We start from the raw sequence: 20,891 nt of genomic DNA, 5'->3' as shown, positions 1-20,891 counted from the left end.
CAAATAACCTGTCATCAGAAAGAGATTATTTGAATGGGAGATTAAAATAAGCTTCTCGGTAGAAACTCTGCAGTTCAGCATCAGTGGATAGGTAGGAACAGATGGAGTTCTAGGAAAGAGAAGGAAGAGCAGTGGCTTATGGCTCCAATAGAGCTTTCTCACGTGGTGTTAGACTCGTGGACTTTGGGATCTGAGGGGTCTGTGTGTGCCAGGATGGCTTCTTTTCAGGTACACATAGTCATGGCCCTTGGTCGGCCCAGTAATGTGGTGCTGTATCTCTGGCTTTTACGGCGGGCAAGCTTCCTTAACAAACTCCAGACTCAAGAGTCTAGAAGTATGCCAGAGAGAGCATTGAGCAGGGGTAGGGACACTCCATGGCGCTAACTAGGTGCTCAGTATTGGGAAAGTCACTTACCCTCTCTGGGTTTCCATTTCCTTCCCTGTAAGAGGCCAGAATGAGACTCGATCTGAGATACTTTCCAGGGTTGATAACCAATGATTCCCCAAGGCCAGAGAGTCTCGAACATTTCCAAAGCATCACCTTCTCTTCACCATTTCATACATGCTTTGACTCCCAGGAAGCTTAGGGTTAAAACAATGTTTAAGAACAGTACTATCCCAAACTAGGTTTCTGATATGATTATGCCCTTAGTTATATTCTCTATAACTTGTGACAACTTATTCTGATACTTCTCTAGTACACATGAGGTTTTCCTAAGGTGCCTCAAAATAAAAGCAAAAAATTAAATTTTCACATAGCCCACTACAACAAGGTGCCCTTTCTCATAGAATTAAATACATAAGACTTGTATCTTCGACTTTCTGTGTTAAGAAAGAAAATCCCAGTAGGAAATGTAATGGGAGGGCGCCTGGGTGGCTCAGTGGGTTAGGCCTCTGCCTTCAGCTCAGGTCATGATCCCAGGGTGCTGGGATCGAGTCCCGCATCGGGCTCCCTGCTCAGCAGGGAGCCTGCTTCCCCCTCTCCCTCTGCCTGCCTCTCTGCCTACTTGTGATTGCTCTCTCCCTCTGTCAAACAAATAAATAAATAAATAAAAAGGAAATGTAATGGGAAATTGATAATGGGGTTGAATTAATAATAGGGACAGTGATTATGGAGTTACTGATTGAAGGGTTGTTGAAAGTTATAGGGAGACAAATTTCTGGAAACCTTTCTGATGGAGCATGCAAAGGTGGAACAGATTGCCTTTGGAGGTGGTGAGTTCCACACCCCTAGGAGTATGTGAGTGGAGACTGTTGACGTCCCCTAAAGGGATTCAGCTTTGGAGTCATGGGTGGGCCATGTGATCTTCATAGCCTCTTGACCATAAAATTCCCTTATGTGAAATTCCTCTTTTTCAGCAAGAACACATTTCTTCTTCTTCTTCTTCTTTTTAAAAAATTTTTAAAAAGATTTTATTTATTTATTCGACAGAGAGAGATCACAAGTAGGCAGAGAGAGAGGGAGAGGCAGGCTCCCCGCTGAGCTGAGAACCCGATGCGGGGCTTGATCCCAGGACCCTGAGATCATGACCTGAGTCGAAGGCAGAGTCTTAATTGCTGAACCACCCAGGCGCCCCTCTTTTTTTTTTTTTTTTTTTAAGATTTTATTTATTTATTGGGGGGGAGGCACAGATTGAGGAGGAGAGTGAATCCCAAGCAGATTCCGCACTGAGCACAGAGCCTGACACGGAGCTCGATCCCATGAACCTGAGATCATGACCTGAGCTAAAATCAACAGTCAAACACTTAACAGACTGAGCCACCCAGCCAGGTGCCCTGGAAACACATTTATATTGTAAATCTTGCCTTCCTCCTACACCAGGTCTCCTTGGGGTTTCTAATTTTCCCCTGAAGAAATATTGGTCATGTTTCTCCTATGACCTCAGCAGAATGTAAATGTAAAAAAAGACCTCAAGTTATAATCCATGTAATCCTTAAAAATGGTAAAGCTCTCAGCATTTGTGTATGTGTGTATATATGTATATTTTCTTAACACTGAAGTACCTTTTGGAAAAACATGACTACTCATTAAGATATTCACTGAGACTATTTGAAATTTAGGCTAAATTTTAGAACATTTAAAACTTAAAGATCAAAACTTTAGAGAGCAGAGCTGGTAATAAGATAATTATTCCAGAAACTTAGAGTCAATGGGGTTATAGGTAGTCAATTATACTTCTTTTGCTGCTGCATTGTTCTAAACAAGTGATTCTCAAACTTTCCTGTGTTCAGGAGGACCTGGGGATTTTGTCAGTATGCACATTCTGACTTGCTAGGTCTGGGTGGGGCCCAAGAGTTAGCATTTCTTTCTTCTTTTTTTTTTTTTTTTTTAAAGTTTTTATTTATTTTAGAGAGAGAATGTGAGAGAGAGATCACGAGCAGGGCAGAGGGGCAGAGAGAGCAGCAGACTCCCTGGTAAACACGGAGCCTGATGCAGGACTTGATCCCAGGACCCTAGGATCGTGACCTGAGCTGAAGGCAGATGCTTAACCAACTGAACCACCCAGACGCCCAAAATTCCACATTTCTAACAAGTTCCCAGATGATGCTGATGCTGTTGGTCAAGGGTCCGCTGAGTATGTGAGCAAGGGTCCAAGCCCCCCTTCCTTTGCCAGGTCGGTGGTCATTTCCCTCTGTAGTGCATGGACCATTTTCTCCAATCTCCACTTTTCTGGAAGTAGAGGCACCATCACATCCAGGTGACTCCTTGATACCTGTCAGTTTACGTATAAAATTAGGCCACTGTTTGGTGCTTAGGCCGACAGACTTCAGAGACGAGTTTCTGAGTTCTCTTCCTCTGCCCCTCTCACAAATTCGATTTGTGAGCTCTGGCAACTTTTAGTCTCAGTTTTCCAGATGTAAGTGGTCCTGACATTAGAGGAAGGTTATGCTTCCATCACAATCCTTACTGCTTTTTCGTTTGATAGGCCTGCTGATCACAATTACCATTCCACTAAAAAGTGTTTTCGAGGTTTTATTTCTTTCCCACCCCCTCTCCAAATTTGTCAGCTACCTTAAAATTGAGCAGATGTTTTAATTAGAGTCTTTAGTGTGTTGTAGCAGACAGTTTGCTTCCTAGGATCTTCATCTGTAAAATGATGGGGTTGGACCACATGATTTGGAAGGTTTCTTCCAGCCCCCAGCACTGTAATATATCATTATAAGTTTTCCGAGAAGATGGCAAATTACTCAGAACACTGGAATTGATTCTGTTTAGTTGCAAAATGTCTGCAGTGATATATACCTAGTGCGCAGAACACTGTACTATTGTTCTGGATTTTTTTTTTTTAAATTTGTTGGGTGATTATTTTAAAATAAGGAAGTGAGAAAAACCCAGGTACAGCATAGAAATTATTTCCTCTTTTTAGTGGAGCTGTATTCTTTGCTGCAAATCTCCCTGGAATACAAAAATAGATTGTTAATCTGTGTGGGAAAGGACTTGTTAGGTGGTGCTGAGTTTGGTTTTCAAAGTTCTTATCAGCGTGTGTGTGTGTGTATGTGTGTGTGTGTGTGTGTGTGTGTGTGTCGGGGGAAGGGAAGCAGTAAACCTTATTCTTCTAATATTATTCAGTATTATACTGGAGATCTAATATTATTCAGTATTATACTGGAGATCTCACCTGCTTCTTTATACGCATTGCTTTCCCTCTGCCTCCCCTGTCCCCCTTCATGCTTGTACTTCAGCAGTTCCGGTGGTACCCAGAATTATAGTGTATTTTGCCTTTTGTTCCCATGGGGAACATTTAGAGGCATATGTGCATATCTGGGCTTCCTTTGTTGATATGAATGTTCTAATCTGAATATTCTACTGGAGTTTAGAAGAAGATACTTAAAAATGCTTTCAGCTCATCATATGGATTCTAAAATCTTTTCCTAAATATAAAAAGGAACAATTTTTTTTTCTGAAATGAAGTAAACATATGTTCATCATAATGTTTAAAATAATTTTAAAAAAATACCTGTAAATTATTCTTCAATTTTCCCCTTTTACAAATAATGTTGCAACATATCTTCCTTCAGCTTTGTGCCTAAATCTTTGTGGATTTATGGATTTCCCTGCTCTTCTCTCTGTAGACTCCTGGAGACAGTGCGGCATCACTGCTCTGGGTGTCTTCCTACCGTCTCCCTATGACCTGAATCCATGGCTCCTCTTACTACAGGTTTTTGTTTTTTTTGTTTTTTTTCTTTCCCTTTATGCCTGATTAAGTCCATTATTTACATGTACAGTTTTTCTTGTAGAGATACACATGTGGAGAAATGCTTTTTTGACAGTTATTAGGAGTAACGCAGAGGGCACTTTATGTGCATTTATTCCCCTCCTCTCCTCCGCCACGACCCTGCATGGGTGGATAGTTTTATTGTCATTTCTCAGACGAGAAAACTAAGGTTCAGAGAGTATAAATGACTTGCACAAAGACGGAAACAGCTCTCTTTGGAACTGAGGGCCTTCGGACTCTAGAATGCTCTCCACGTTGCCTTGCTTTCTCCTAAGTCTCCTTTCACTGCCCTTGTTTTCTATGGGGAGACAAGGGGGATGAAGAAAGCTCATGGAAGAAGCAGTATCAGGGATGAGGAAGCTTCCCTGAGTTCTCTAGACCACTTTGTTTCAAGAGCCAGTGAGTGGGCTCCTGCCCCAGACTGACGGGGGTTAGTCCCAGGAAGGTGAATTTCCACAAGCCTTGCCCGTTGCTTCTGAGGCACAGCCGTGTTCTGGGGGCTCTGTTCTTTGCCTGGTGCCCTGTCCCTTGGCCTTCTGCTTAGGAGCAGGCGGCAGCTCAGGCGCTGTGGGCTGTGATGAGGCGGGTCACGGGGCAGAGGTCCCAGGGGCTTGGAGCTTGGCCACACGCATGACTTGCTTCCACGTCACAGGGAGCAGCCCTCAGAGAAGGGGGGAGGGTCAGACCCTTGTAGCAAAGGGGAAGTCACTGCACCCTCCCTGCTCTCCTTCGTGCCGTGGCCATACTGATGGTAAGTCGTTCACTTCTGGGGCTTCTGTGGTTCTCTGCAGAGGCTGAGGGGAGAATCTGACCTTTGGCCCCTTGAACCCAACTAATTTTGTTCTGCTGCTCTCTTGCCTCAAGGCTGTGGGTGTTTGGATCTGCTCTTTCTCTGTTGTGGCTTAACCACTCTGCAGTGGGCTCCTGAAGCCTCCCTAAATGTCCCCCTGCAAGGATACTTTCTTCAGTACCCTCATTCCCTTTCTGCAGTAATCTTTGACTTGGAGAAGGTGCCCAGCTGGGGTAGCTGACATCCACCCTGCTGTTCGCTAAAAAGCCGCAGCATGTCCCGGGGTCCTTTGGGTTTCCCATGCCAGGTGCCCTGCCCGCCCTGTAGAATAAGGTAAGTTCACCCTGGGAGCTGCGCCTGAAACAATTAACAAGGGCGAGTCGACTTGGGGGCCCATGGAACTTTCCCCCTGAGGCTTCTGAGGCCCCCACGATTATGAATTTCCCCACAGAGCGTGAGCCCCAGGTGGCACGGTACAATTGGCCGCCCCTGCGGCTTCGTCAGCAGCCCAGAGGAGGCTGCCTCCTCCCAGTTAGTTAGCCTTCCTGTGGCCCCTGGAGGAAGGTATCAGCAAGTCTCTTTGTCAACTGTGGTTGGTTGGTTGGTGAGATGTAGTGAAGAGGGAGTGATGAATGTTCAAGTTTCCTCTTCTGGGAGAATATCCTTCACACCTGTCTTTGTCTTGATTTTTCTATCATACATTGGGATGGAAATACTAGATACAGGAATTTCTCTGGTTACTTTCTTACCCTGTTATTTCGGTATGTTTTTTGCATCTTGCTTCTTCTGGGACTGTTGGTGGTAGAGAATACTAGAACTCAGGAGGAACCTGACAAAGGTCTTACCCTTTTCTATAAACATTCTTTGATTTGGTCCTTGCAGTTTTCCCTATAAGGAAGACCTTATTTTTGTGCCCATTTTAAAGATGAGGAAAACAACGCCTAGGCAGGTTCAGTCTTGTCTAAAGTCACGCAGCTGCTTGTCCATAAAAGGTCAGGACAAGGACCTCCTGCTATCCAGTCCAGGGCCTACTCATGACCTTATCTATAGACCACAACCGGCTTTTCATCGGTATATATTCACTGGGCATCTACTATTTCCAATGTCCTGTGCTGGGGTAGAGCAGGGAAAAGACAGATGTAGTCACTGCTGTAATGGGGGCTACGTTCTAGAGCAGTACTGTCCAAAAAAGGTACAATGTGAGCCACATGTGGAATTTAAGGTTTTCTTGTAGCTGCAGAAAAAAAAAAAGTAAAAAAATTTTAATAATATGGCTTTACTTTTTTTTCTTTCTTTTTTTTAAAAAAGATTTTATTTATTTATTTGACAGAGAGAGAGATCACAAGTAGGCAGAGAGGCAGGCAGAGAGAGAGAAACAGGCTCCCCACCGAGCAGAGAGCCTGATGCGGGACTTGATCCCAGGACCCTGAGTTCATGACCCTGAGACCATGACCTGAGCTGAAGGCAGAGGCTAACCCACTGAGCCACCCAGGCGCCCCTAATATGGCTTACTTAAGCCAATATATCGAAAATATTGTCACTTCACCATATAATCAATATAAATAGTATCAATGAGATATTTTACATCTTTTTTTTTTTTTAATACCAAGTGTTTGAAATCTGGTATATAGTTTACACTTCGAGAGCACGCTGCAAATGTTCAACAGCCAGCTGTGGCCAGTGGCTACCATACTGGACAGTGTAGATCAAGAAGGGTGCTCACTTTTTGGAGAATTGGAACCCTATCAGTTAAAATTTAATACGTTAAATGTCATATGTATTAACAATATGCCTATCCTGGTTTTTCCATTCATTCATGTATTTGGTCAATAAGTCATTTAGAAAGTTTTGAATGAACATCTGTCTGCCAGGTGCTGGCCTATATATAATACCTCTTTGTCTTTTTATTTCCTTTCATCCCTTTCTATATTTTGTTAGCTGTTTAGCTGTATTCCCAGGCTCTAGGAGTTCAGTGTCAGTTGAGACAGCATTAGCTTTGATTAACAACAGATTTCTGTCCTTGAAATGACCAGGTTATCATCTGGACCAGTGAGACTGAGCTCCTGGCTACCTAAGTGAAGACAATCAAACAGGGTGTTTGTAGATATATAATTTTAAAAAGTTACATTTAAACCAATATATGCATAGAGAGCTTTTTTTCTTGGAAGGATACACAAGAAATTTTTTTAAAGAAGATTTAATTAATTTATTTATTTGATAGAGAGAGAGAGATCACAAGCAGGCAGAGAGTGGGGGAAACAGGCTCCCTGCTGAGCAGAGAGCCTGACTCGGGGCTCGAACCCAGGACCCCGAGATCATGACCTGAGCTGAAGGCAGAGGCTTAAGCCACTGAGCCACCCAGGTGCCCCAAGAAATTTTTGATAGTAGTTGCTTTTGGGTGGATGGAAGGCTTTTTGTCTTAGACATTTCTCTGCCGTTTCCCTTTTTCTACTATGTTCATGTTTTACTTTCAGTTAGGAATTTTAAAAGAGAGAAATGATGGAGTCGTGGGGAATTCCAGGATCCAGAGGAAGGAATTAGGCTTGTACCCAGCTAATCCAAGTAGGTTGAATTCAGGTTAAATTCGTTTATATGAACTCCTTGGCCTTTTTCTCAGCCTCATGGGACTGATCTTCTGGGTAAGGGGGAGAGATAGGGCATTGGTTTGTTTACTGTTGTGATATCTGCACCTTTACTCACTCCATATGGGCTAAAGCCTGCTGCTTATCATTGAGTCATATTTTTACACTTGTCAAATCAAATCTGGATTGATGTCCTCTTAGGGTGCTACATACTGTCTTTATGATGAGAAGTAAGAAAACATTGGTGTATATTTCACGGACTCTGACACTAACCGCTTTTGCCTCCTTGGGCACGTCACTTGGACGAGTCACCCTGTATCCGTTCTTATCCTTTTCAAAAAGCTGGGAGGTATGTGCTATGGTGAGCACTGTGAATTGTGTAAGACTGATGAATCACAGACCTGTACCCCTGAAACAAATAATACATTGTATGTTAATTAAAAAAAAAAAAGAGAACTCTCAGGGTGATAGAAATGCTCTGTACCTTGATTGTAGTGGTAGTTCCATGACTATGGAACCTTTGTTAAAACTCACAGAAATGTGTATACCAAAAGTATGAATTTTACTGTGTGTAAATTATACCTTAATAAACCTGACGTGGAAAAAAATTAAAAATAAAATAAAAATAAATAAAAAGCTGGGGGGAATGCAGGTTAACATCTGAGACTTTTACAGCCAATGCAATCCACGTGGTTCTACTGTGTGTGGTTGAACATAGCTTACTTTGCATTGCTGGGTCTTAATCTGATAGTTTTCAAAATTCCATCAAGGTATAGTGTTTTATTTCAGCGAACAAGTTCTCCTTCACAATAGAATTTTAAACAGAACCTTAAATGACATCACAATAGCTTTCAGTTTATGGACGTTACCCCAAGTTAAGTCTTAGGAGAATATAACATGATGCTGTGGGAATGAAAAAATGCATGTATTTAATATTTTACACATACTGCTTATTACGGTCCACGTGTGGATTTATGAATGTGGCTCTATAGGAAAATAATGGGTCTGGGGGGGAAATGGAGGCAAATACGCGTGACAAAATAGGTCTGTTAATTTCCCTATTATTACAGGATGTTTTGACAGCTTTTCAATTTAGTTTCCACTGCCATTCACATGACTGAGAGTGTGTCTGAGGTGGCCAAGGAAATAGGATGATTTATGCTATACATGACTCTGTCTGCCCATTGGAGAAATTACTGGAACCACGGTAGGCTTGTCATATGCTATAGTTTAGGCAAACAGTGGTTGATTGGTTTTCCAAGACACCCAAGAAATGAGCAAAATCTAATTGATAAAATTGCCTTTTCTGTGGGGGAAAAACACTTGGAAGCTATTTTAGTTTCACTGTGTTTATGTTTTTAAAGAAAACACTGGTCTCCACTGCTGATATCTTATGCATGACAAATAGAATATCAATTCCGTGTCACTCAGTTCATTGGAGTTGGATGGATGGCCGCATGCATGGGCACTTTCATGGATGGTTGTCCATTTTCCTTACTCTTGGTGGGGAAACTTACTTACTCTTTTTTTTTTTTTTTAAGATTTTGTTTGTTTATTTGACAGACAGAGATCACAGGTAGGCAGAGAGGCAGGCAGAGAGAGAGGGGGAAGCAGGCTCCCTGCTGAGCCCGATGTGGGGCTTGATCCCAGAACCCTGGGATCATGACCTGAGCCAAAGACAGAGGCTTTAACCCACTGAGCCACCCAGGCGCCCCATCTTACTTACTTTTGAATGCTTCTGTTAGAGAGGAAGCTATCCCTCTCATGAGTATTCTTCTTAGGCGCCTGTGCTGCTGGTGTCATTTGGATCATCAACCATTTCCCCAGAGCGGGTTTGTCTTGTGTCATGTAGTTGGGATGTAGCTAAAGAGAAACTTGAAACTGATTCAAAGCAAGACAGGGTTGATAGAGTACACATTTTTTTACTGGGTCCATGTGTAAAAACAGACCACGTATGACATCCTGTTCCCCAAAAGAATCAGTATGCTGTTATAGAAACTAACAATCAGAATTGTTTGCTCCGTGAGGGGGTATGGGTGTGTCCCTCCATAGCAGAGATTAAATTGGATGTGTTCTCTTTAAAGGAGATCATTAAAGTGAAGATATCTGAAGAGTTCAAAAGAGACCTCTAGATTTGGCTTAGTCATTTTGGAAATTCCTTGGTACTTTTTCTTCTGGGTTTATGCCTTCTGCATATGTTTATCTTCCCTATCGCTCTTATAAGGCTAGACTCATATCAGTTTCTTATTTCAAAGAATGCTGGTTGAACATACATATTTTGTCTGCCAAGTTGCCAGTTTCACAAACAGCCTGCTGGCTCTCTCTCGAACATCTGATAACACAGGAAGTAGAGGGGAGGCTGATGATGAAATGAAAGTGCTCTAATTTTAAAAGTGGACTAAATAAGTTTCCTTTTACATGTGCAGCTAATGTCTGAGGCCATAATTGTAGTTAAAGCTTGCAGAAAGACAGACACCCATCAAAGCTAGCAGACAGAAGAATATTCATGCTAGCTGCTGACCCCCCCTTTTTTTTTTGAGCATGTAAAATGTGGGGAAACATTTCTCTTGCAGGATACGGATTTAGCATTCCTGACGAAGTCAACCTGTTACTTGTTATGGAACAGATTCCCCCTTTCATTTTCTAGAACTTTGTGAATATCATTTCTCAAAGCATCTCTCTGTGTCGCCAAAGGTCTCCGGCTGTAATTATGAAGGGTTTCTGTGTTAGAAGTTTTTCAGGAAAAATGTTAATACTGAAAGAATTGTACACTCATTTGGCTGCCTGAATGTTTATTTTTATTTTGTATTCACCTGGAAATCAGAGTCCCAGGGATTGTAGAAACCCGTCATTCAGCATCGTTTCACCCCAGGCCCTTTTATGGTCTAGGGTGTTCATGTGGTTATAACTTGTCCATACTCTGGAAACAAGATTCTCTGATGGGAGAATAGGGACAGAAAACCTCTGAGTTCACAGAATCAAAATATACAATATTAACATTAGAAAAGGAAACTTTGGGATGATCTGGCCCATTCCCTTTACTTTAAAATGAATGAAGAAGGACCCAGAGGAATTCGAGGACTTACTAATGTTACACAGTTAGTGGCAGAAATGAGACTTGATTTATGTTTATATTTAACAAATATTTATTGAGTTTATGGAGTGGTTGTCATGGGGGTTGCACTCTGCAAGGTCCTGAGAAGATGTGATGAAAAAGTCAACTTGATTCCTGCCCTTGCAAAGATTATGTGTCTAGGGGAGGACCATTAAACCACCGTTTGTCCCATTAATTACCTAATGCCAGGTGTGTCCAGTGTTATGAGGCAGAAGTCTGAGAGCTCCTTTTGAATAATAAGGGGACCTGAGATATCCTAAGTGCTTCTTTGATAGTTCCTCAATGCATCCATTACGGAAAGAATGAATTTCCTGAGCGTCCACCTTGGAAAAGAGAAGAAAGGGTGTGTCTTCCAATGATGGCAGAAATTATGCAGGTGGTAGGACACTTGGGTGGTTCAGTCAGTTAAGCTTTTTTATTTCATCTCAGATCATGATCTCAAGGTCCTGAGACCGAGCCTCACATCGGGCTCTGCACTGGGTGTGGGATGTGCTTAAGATTCTCTCTCCCTCTCCATCGGCTCCTACCCACCCCTCTGTCTCTTCCTGTCTCTAAAAAATAAAAAAAAAGCTATGCGTATGGTTACCTAATGATAACACAGAGCCCAGTTAACCATGGCCTTCAGGCAGGTTAGTCATTTTTCTCAGAGTAATGGTTAGAATGTCTAAAATTCTACAGTAGCTTTATTCAAGCACTCCGTTTTAAAATGAGCATTTTGCTTCTTTCCTTAAATTTGAAGACAGCGGTGATGTTAGGTGTTCTACTTCATCTAAATGTGTGTTGGTTGGAAGAGTGGGCTAAAGATAAGTTGGAAATTAGTAAGGATCAATATAAAATTCAGCACAGAGTCCAAGAAAATAATTGAACAGTTGTGCAAAACAGAGCGAAGGAATAAATATTTTAAGAGTAGCATTTGGGATGGCACGCCTGGGTGGCTCAGTGGGTTAAAGCCTCTGCCTTCAGCTCAGGTCATGATCCTGGGGTCTTGGGATTGAGGCCCGCGTCGGGCTCTCTGCTCCAAAGGGAGCCTGCCGCCTCCTCTCTCTCTGTGCCTGCCTCTCTGCTACTTGTGATCTCTGTCTGTCAAATAAATAAATAAAATCTTTTAAAAAATTGAGTAGCATTTGGGGGTGCCTGGGTGGCTCAGTGGTTAAGCATCTGCCTTCGACTCAGGTGGTGATCCCGGGGTCCTGGGATCGAGCCCCACGTCAGGCTCCCTGCTCAGCAAGAAGCCTGCTTCTTTCTCTCCCACTCCCCCTGCTGTATTCCCTCTCTCGCTCTCTCTCTCTGTGTGTGTCAAAAAAAATAAATAAAATCTTTAAAAAAAAAAAGTAACATTTGTAAGAAGATGTAGTGGTTTTAGTTGGAGGCGAGCTAAACATGGTCGACAGAGCAACGTCACCTTCCAAAAACAGTAAATGCCACAAGAAGGTTTATGAACAGAAGTACTAGGGTCAGAGAAGAGGCTGCTCGTCTATCCTGTGTTAGTCAGCTTCCCTGGAGACGTGTTAACTGTTTTAATGGGAGGCACGTACAGATATTCATCCGTCCTTCCATCCATTACTGTCCCCCTCAGGAGACTGGGGGTACCCAGTGCCTGGCTGTGCTGCTCATGTATCAGGCCCTCAGGAAACTGTGAAATGACTGAACGGAGTGAAGGAGAGAATTTCAAATTCTGTCAGATGATAAACCTTTAAAGGAAATAAGTTTGTGGAGAAAAGAAGTTTCACTGGAGCCATGGAAACTGCCTTCCGAGTTTTGAAGGCCTGTTCCGTGGGAGGCAGAGGGGTGGGACTTTTCTGTTTCTGTGGTGGGAAGGGGCAAGGAGCTGCCACGGAAAGTTGGAGTGATGGCGATGACCCGAGTTTAGTTCATAATCCAAAGACAGGTGATGTTGGGAGAAGGTCAAAGTGGATATTCTTTTTTTTTTTTTTTTAAGATTTTATTTATTTATTTGAGGGACAGAGATCACAAGTAGACAGAGAGGCAGGCAGAGAGAGAGGAGGGGAAGCAGGCTCCCCGCTGAGCAGAGAGCCCAATGTGGGACTCGATCCCAGGACCCTGAGATCATGACCTGAGCCGAAAGCAGAGGCTTTAACCCGCTGAGCCACCCAGGTGCCCCCAATGTGGATATTCTTTTTCCTTTTTAATAAATTTTTTTATAAACATATAATGTATTATTAGTCCCAGGGGTACAGGTCTGTGAATCACCAGATTTACACACTTCACAGCACTCACCATATCACATACCCTCCCCAATGTCCATAGCCCCACCCCCCCCCTCTCCCTTCCCCCCTTCCCCCAGCAACCCTCAGTTTGTTTTGTGAGATTAAGAGTCTCTTATGGTTTGTGTCCCTCCCGATCCCATCTTGTTTCATTTATTCTTTTCCTACCCCCCAAACTCCCCACGTTGCATCTCCACTTTCTCATTTCAGGGAGATCGTATGGTAGTTGTCTTTCTCCGATTAACTTATTTCTCTAAGCACAATACCCTCTAGTTCCATCCACATCGTTGCAAATTGCAAGATTTCACTTATTTTGATGGCTGCATACTATTCCATTGTATCTATATACCACATCTTCTTTATCCATTCATCTGTTGATGGACATCTAGGTTCTTTCCATAGTTTGGCTATTGTGGACATTGCTGCTATAAACATTCAGGTGAATGTGCCCCTTTGGATCACTACATTTATATCTTTAGGGTAAATACCCAGTAGTGCAATTGCTGGGTCATAGGGAAGTTCTATTTTCAACATTTTGAGGAACCTCCATGCTGTTTTCCAGAGTGGTTGCACCAGCTTGCATTCCCACCAACAGTGTAGGAGGGTTTCCCTTTCTCCACATCCTCGCCAGCATGTGTCATTTCCTGACTTGTTAATTTTAGCCATTCTGACTGGTGTGAGGTGGTATCTCATTGTGGTTTTGATTTGTATTTCCCTGATGCTGAGTGATGTGGAGCCCCTTTTCATGTGTCTGTTGGCCATCTGGATGTCTTCTTTGCAGAAATGTCTGTTCATGTCCTCTGCCCATTTCTTGATTGGGTTATTTGTTCTTTGGCTGTTGAGTTTGATAAGTTCTTTATAAATTTTGGATACTAGCCCTTTCTCTGATATGTCGTTTGCAAATATCTTCTCCCATTCTATCAGTTGTCTTTTGGTTTTGTTAACTGTTTCCAAAGTGGAAATTCTTAAGCAAAGGTCAAAATTTTGTAGTAAATACTAAAAAAAACAAAAAACAAAAAACAACAAAACCCCAAAAAACCCCGAAAGTAAATAAATAAATAAAAATTTAAAAATTGGGCTTTATTTTGAAAAGCAAAACTAAACATTAAGAAAGTAAGTTAATTTAATCATATGACACAGTTTTGATTTTAAGTTCAGCTATATGCTAATTATTAAGCCACACAAAGACTGAACCAGCTGTTGCTGGGTTTTATGTAAGAGGGGTCAAATATAATTTTCTCACAGTTTGATGCTAGCACAAGATAACATTCCTTAGTTCATATTTGACTTTTTATTTTTTATTTTATTTATTTTTTGTTTATTTATTTGGCAGACAGAGATCACAAGTAGGCAGAGAGGCAGGCAGAGAGAGAGGAAGGGAAGCAGGCTCCCTGCTAAGCAGAGAGCCCGATGCGGGGCTCAATGCCAGGACCCTGGGATCATGACCTGAGCCAAAGGCAGAGGCTTTAACCCACTGAGCCACCCAGGAACCCCTTCAAATTTGACTTTTTAAAAACAGTTGTATTGAAATATGATTGACTTTTACCATTTTCAAAGTTTTCTCTCAGTCATTATGTATTCTTATAATTCACTTTTGATTATTAGGCAGCATTCCTGTGGACTTTTCCTGTTAGTTGGTACCCTTACCCATGGGCAGTGGCTTTACATATGATTCAGTTTTCCAACATTACTTTCATCAGCCTCATAAATCTCTGCATCTTTTGCAAAATCTCGAATAACCTGATACAAGCAAATCACATTGCATTTATGGTTTGTAGTAGAGAAATCCTAAATCTGAATGAGAACAAGCAATAAAAACATGACTTAATGGATGAGAATATACACCATGATTAAGCAAGCAGAGATGTTTAAGTGGAGACCAATTTTGTAAATGATCATTTTGTTAGTAAATACTTTTATGTTATGAAAAATTGCATTTCCTATGTTACTATAGCTATGGAGACTTGAGATAGGAATACTGGGAAGATGATAAGGCTGTCAGAAGCCCCTAACAAGCTTTGTTCACCAAGCAGATAACTGAGGGAATGAATATTCTGGCACATTTGTAACCCATTCCATTGCTAGATTAGTTGGGAACATTTGCTATTGATGACAGAATCTTGAGTCACAACAATCTCGGTTGGTTTGAACACTGGCCCCAAGCCAATGCATGATGTCTAACAGGGCTAAGTGTTTATTTGCAATTAGGTCCCAAACCTCATATCTCCCCCCTATTCCCACCCCTACTAGAAAACAAACTGGATTATTCCATTGTAGCATGGCAGAGAGAGAAAGTCCTGGCTTCCTTGGTTTCCAGGAAAAAGAGCTGGGGTTTTGAGGTGGCCATATGCTCTTTGTGAATCTGCAAGGTGTCACGACTGCTTTAAAGTACAGTCTTGAACTGCCCTTCTGGGTAGTGGTCAGACTGGACAAAGCGACAGCTCTTCTTGTATTATACACAGACTCTGTGTTACCCATCTGGAGTAGCTATTGGCAGAAGGTGGGGGAATGGAGAGTTAGGTTGGGGGGTGGTATATAGAGGGAACATATAAGCCAGAGCTCTCTTTGTTTAAGGCAGACCTAGAAAGGTGTGGGTATTACTCTGGACTTGTTTGTAAGGCGAGAACCCCAAGTTGGACAAAAGGGAAATTAACAAAGAGGAAGGTCAGGAGTGCAGTTGGTCCTCAGAAATAACCTAGAACTAAGGACTTGAACTCTGCATTACCTCTTCACCTCTCCTTCCTGTGTCTCTCTGCATATTGGTGTCATTTTCTCTTTCTTTTTTTCTCTTAGAGAGAGCGCACGTGAGTGAGAGCACGGGTGCGTGCACAGGGGTGGGGGGAGGGGCACATGGAGAAAGAGAATGAATCTTAAGCAGATTCACTCCCAGTGTGGAGCCCAATGCAGGGCTTGATCTGATGACCCTGAGATTAGGACCTGAGCAGAAATCAAGAGTTGGACACTTAACCGACTGAGCCACCCAGGGGTCCCTAGGACATTATTTTCTGATGAGTCCTCTCCAAGGAGAATTCTACCCCCTAGGAGCTGTCCTACTTTACTCTTTCCTGTCCCAGCTCTGAAGAGGAACTGCTACTTATTCTCTCTGGTCCAAAATTTAAAAATCCCACAGTAGGGTCTAATTCGTTGAATTTGAGCCGGGTGCCTGATTTTAGGCCAGTTAACTGTGGCCAGGGGATTGGAGGATTGTGAACGATCCCTATTGATAGTCTGGGTTGTGGGGTTTCTAAAAGCTTGGCAGCTTCCATTCAGACCACTGTCGTGTTCTTGTGGAGCAGCATAAAAAAGATTCTAGCACCCTGAGGCAGCTGGGATCATGCCTGTGCCTGAGGGGTAGGAGTAAGCAGGGATGTGTCGTCCCAGAATGACAGAACTGGGGGCAACAGTGAGACTGAGGCTCAGCACTGTCAAATGACTTGCCCAGGGATACCCAGCCAGTTATGGATGAAAGCCCAGGCCTCTAGCACTGAACTCAGAGTTCTAGCCACTGTAGTTTATCATCTCCCCCAAAGAAGAAAATGCCAAGCCAAGATGGCGACCTTCAAACGTCTGAAAGACAGTTATATGGAAATGAGGAAGGTGTTTGGTGATGTTCCAAAGGCAGGTAAGGATTCATGGACGGCAGTGACTGACAAGCAGAATTCTGCTAGATTGAAGGAAGAAGATTAACGCCTGGGAGGGTGTAAGGATGGAGTGGGCTGCCCCAGGACGTAGGGCCCAGAGGCCCTGTCCCTGGAAGCCTTCAGGCTACAGTTGGATAAAATCTGCCAAAGATGCTGAAGAAGGAATCCCTGAAGTCCATTCCAGACCAGAGGCACTGTCAGTGACACACCGGGCCCTGGACTATGCTGCTTTTTACTGTTTTCCTCCAGCACCTGCCAGTTGTGCTAAGTGCTGTGCTGACCATTTTCCAGGGATCATCTCCTCTAACCTTCACTCATAAGAGAGAATTTTATCATCTCTTTCTGCACATGAGACACAGAGACACTGCTATTTTCCCAGCGGCACATGGGACTTCAGGTTTGCTCCCCAACTTCTAGCCTTCTCCAGGTCGGTGGCTTCTCAAAAATGATTTGTTTCCAGCCCCACGTGCACCGTATCTCCTTCAGATGTTCTCCAAGTGTGGTTCTCTGAATACCTGTGTCAGAACCGTATGTTTTTGGTTTTGATGCAGAACCAAATATTTTGAACCTCATGTTTTTATAAATACTCGTGTTCCCCATATATTTGAACCCCACATTATTTGTTTATATTCATGTAACTCGGCCCTCCTGTGACCCAATGAACCAGAATATCTGGGTGGAATGGACTGGGAATATGTATGAACGCTAATGATTCTGGTGGGTACTAAAGTTTGACAACCACTGGTCTAGAGCTTTCCGGGGAAAGGCTGGATGGGAGATCAGATGCTGAAAATGCTCATATTTATCTAAACAGCTGAAACTTTGCTTTGAAGACCATGGGGAGACGTTGATGGGCTGAATGTTGGGGTCTGACATGATTGGAATTCCTCTTCTAGTAAGTTCGGTCTGGCAGCTCTCTGGGCAGGGCTGGAAGCTAGAGACTGGGCAGGAAAGGAGGGCAGCTTCCAGGGGAGAGGGGATGTGGGCCTGAGCTGAACAGAGGCAGTGGGAATAGAGAAGAAGGGACATTCTGGAGTGTGGAAAGCAGGCAGATCCAGAGGCATTATTAGTGTGTGAGTTCAGGACACAGGAATGAAAGATGTGGACACTGGAAAGTAAGGAAGCACTTTCAGCAGGTGATTAGTTGAAAACTTTATGGAAGAGATGGTGCTGAAAAGATGGTTGGATCTGAGGAGGAATTCGTGAGAACAGGAGGGACTTAGTCCTAGGATGAGGGAACTCTATGCACAAGGCAGAGGGGTATGAAAGCATAGGATGTGTTTGAATTTGGGCTAAGACAGTGGAGGAAAAGGATTATAAAGATCAACTTGAATCAACGGGCTAAGGGATTTCAATGTCAATATAAAGAGCCTTGCGCCTTTTGTCTCGGCTTTTTGCTCTTGGGGCAGCAATATGACCAAGATGACATTTGGAGAGATGGTTCAGCCTCACTAAAGGACTGACCCTAGGTGTTTGTTTGTTTTTAATCAAAGCGCAGTTGACACACCATGTAGCATTAGTTTCAGGTGTAGGGCCTAGTAACTGGACAAGTCTGTGTGTCATCCGTGCTCGCCACAAGTGTAGCTGTCATCTGTCACCATACAACGTTATTACGATACCATTGACACTATTCCCGATCCTGCACCCTTCCTCCCCGTGACTTCTTCCTCCCATAACTGGAAGGCATTCCCCTTCACCCATTTTCTCCATCCCCCCAACCCCTTCCCTCTGGCCACCATCAGTTTGCTTTCTGTATTTATTACAGATTTTTTTCTCCTTTTTGTTCGCTTCTTCCTTCATTGAGGGCCTACCCTAGTTGCTGAGGCAGGCTTTTCCCCAGAGTCGGTTTTATGTAGAGACAAATGTAAATAGATTGTACTGAAAGGAGAAATGGGGCCCCTATTACAACCTGATTTGTGGATGAAATACCCGTACATTTCCTTCCATAGGCTCATATGACTGTTGAACTGAGATGGAGTCAATCGCTAGTTTCCTCTGACATCTTGTCTTCCTTCTCTGACTCTTATCACCAACCCGCCTTACTATGAGTAGTTACGCCCCCTAGAGATCTCAGTTGGTATGTTTATAAAAGGCCTCATCTCTGCTGTGGGTGGGGATGGCGGCTGGCTGGAATGAGCAAAGACCCAGATGTGCCTTGTTGCCTATTGAACAAACAGTGGAAACCCTAAGGGGTGTTGGGGTGGGGTGGGGTTGTTCCTAAATTTGCAATAGCTCCCTGGCACACAGATGTACAGAGACGTGGTCAGGGTCTGAAACAGTCCTGGCCAGCAGCCACGTCGTGCTGGGGAGTGAATAACTTGAAAGCCGTGGGTGCTCTTATGGATACTGTAGAGTGCCATTTTGTTCCTAGAAGTGGGTGCAGGGCGGGGGAAGCCCTGTTTTTTTTTCCCTCTCTTCTTTACCCCATGGCCCAAGTTGGTTTTCCTTAGATTCTAGTATCCTTGTTTTCCCCTTTCTCTGGATTCCTGTGGAACTCATTTGCCAGGACATCCAGAAGTCATGCTCATTTATCTAATCGCTTCTTGAATTTCAGCTTGCTTCCGCCACCAGGAAATTCCTTAGGAGTAGAGCCCATGACTGTCATTCCATATGATTCTCCATTGTGCCTAGCACCATGTGGGCACACAGGGATCTCAGTAAGTACTCTTTGCTTGGTTGGCTGTTTGGTTGAAGTGTTGGAGCACAGATCTTACGGTCTGTTTTTAGCTGAAGGAGCGTTACGACGATTAATTACTCTCAGTGGGGTCACAATTATTAGTTGTCACAAATATGCATTGACTGCCTACATGCTGAATTGTTGAGGGAAAAAATCCTTTCAGAGCACTCATGATCTAAATAAGGACTCAGATGGAGTTTCACCATTTGCTTCAGGTTATCCTGCTGCCCTCCCATCAATACAGAGTTATTGAGTGCACGGTGAATTTGTGGAGGGCTTGTGCTCCAGCAGATGCTGGAAAGGCATTACAGAATCTGAGGAAAACATAAGTCCTATTGTCAAGAACTCTCCTGAGCCAAGCCGGCCAGTGGGCATTCATCTGTTAAAGGTCACTTTGGGCATCTGGGATTTACCATTTATTCCCCCCCACCACACTTTTTTTTTAAGTAGGCTCCATGCCCAGTATGGGGCTTGAACTCCCAACTCTGAGATCAAGAGTTAGATGCTCTCCCGACTGAGCCAGGCAGGTGCCCCAGGGACTTACTGTTCAACAGGACTGGGCCCACAATTCAGCCTTGCCAGTCTCCTCACGACCCAGCCTCTGTTATCCGAGCTAGCTTCCTAGTGCTTTCCTGCTGCATCGGAGGTAGACTTGTGTGCAGGAAAGGTGGTTAAGAGGGCAATCAGTATCAGCGCCAGGTGGATGGGAGTTCTAGTCTCTCTGAGCTCTCAGAGGCTCCGCTTCGTTACCTGTAAAATGGGTGGAAATGTGCACCTCTGGGGACTCTCAGGAAATGTTTCTGAGAGGATGACTGGAAACACATGGCTCCATCTGCCCCCGTCCCCCAGCCTGCCTCAGCCGGGCTCACGTTGCCTCTGGGTCAGCGTCTGTTTGTTCCCCCATTTTCTATTCTCATGGCCACTGCTTTGCTTTTAAGTCCTGATCATTTGTTGTCACAGAAACTGTATCTTTTATTTTATGGTCATATTTTATTTTATTATTTTTAAAAAAGATTTTATTTATTTATTTGACAGAGAGAGAGAGATCACAAGCAGGCAGAGAGTGAGAGGGGAAGCAGGCTCCCTGCCGAGCAGGGAGCCTGATGTGGGGCTCAATCCCAGGACCCTGAGATCATGACCCGAGCCGAAGGCAGAGGCTTAACCCACTGAGCCACCCAGGTGCCCCTATTTTTAATTTTTTTTAATATATATTTTTTAGTTATTTAAATTCCACTCGCCAACCTGTAGTACATATTTCATTTCAGATGTAGTGTTCAGTAATTTATTAGTTGTGTATAATACCTGGTGCTCAGTCCATTGTGTGCCCCCCTTAATGCCCATTACCCAATTTATTTTTTAAGTTTTAGAAATCTCTTAAAAATGATAAAGATCATACATGTTTGTTATAAAGCGTGTTTCTAATAATCAGAAGTCTACAGAGGAAAAAGCAAAAATTTCTGTCTACTTCCCCAAATCTTCTTTTGCTTCTGTAGAGGTAACTGCCATAAGCAGCTTGGTGTGTATCTTTTTAGAACATTTTTATAAACTTATCAAACCCACATGGGCCTTTTTTCATTATAGATAGAACCATTGTATATGTACTTTTCTCCAGCTTGATTTTTCAATCAATTGATACTTTCCCAT

General features: G+C 43.3%; 1 protein-coding gene across 2 annotated transcripts in view; it reads left to right on the top strand.

The window, feature by feature from the left end:
* Positions 1-20,891, top strand: part of PIK3AP1 (phosphoinositide-3-kinase adaptor protein 1) — a 113,175-nt gene that overhangs the window by 9,540 nt on the left and 82,744 nt on the right. The window contains exon 1 of one of the 2 annotated variants that reach the window (XM_046026199.1): positions 19,136-19,227. The exons of the other annotated variant lie outside the window; for it this stretch is intronic. Coding sequence (XP_045882155.1) covers positions 19,206-19,227 — 22 coding nt within the window. The 5' untranslated portion in view covers positions 19,136-19,205. Of the gene's footprint in view, positions 1-19,135; positions 19,228-20,891 lie in introns of those variants that run through there. 2 annotated transcript variants of the gene reach the window in all.

The sequence above is a fragment of the Meles meles genome, chromosome 13 (assembly GCF_922984935.1).
Source record: "Meles meles chromosome 13, mMelMel3.1 paternal haplotype, whole genome shotgun sequence".
In the NCBI taxonomy this organism is placed as follows: Eukaryota; Metazoa; Chordata; class Mammalia; order Carnivora; family Mustelidae; genus Meles; species Meles meles.
The sequence above is the reverse complement of the archived record's forward strand: the minus strand, read 5'-3'. Positions and strand labels throughout refer to the sequence as shown.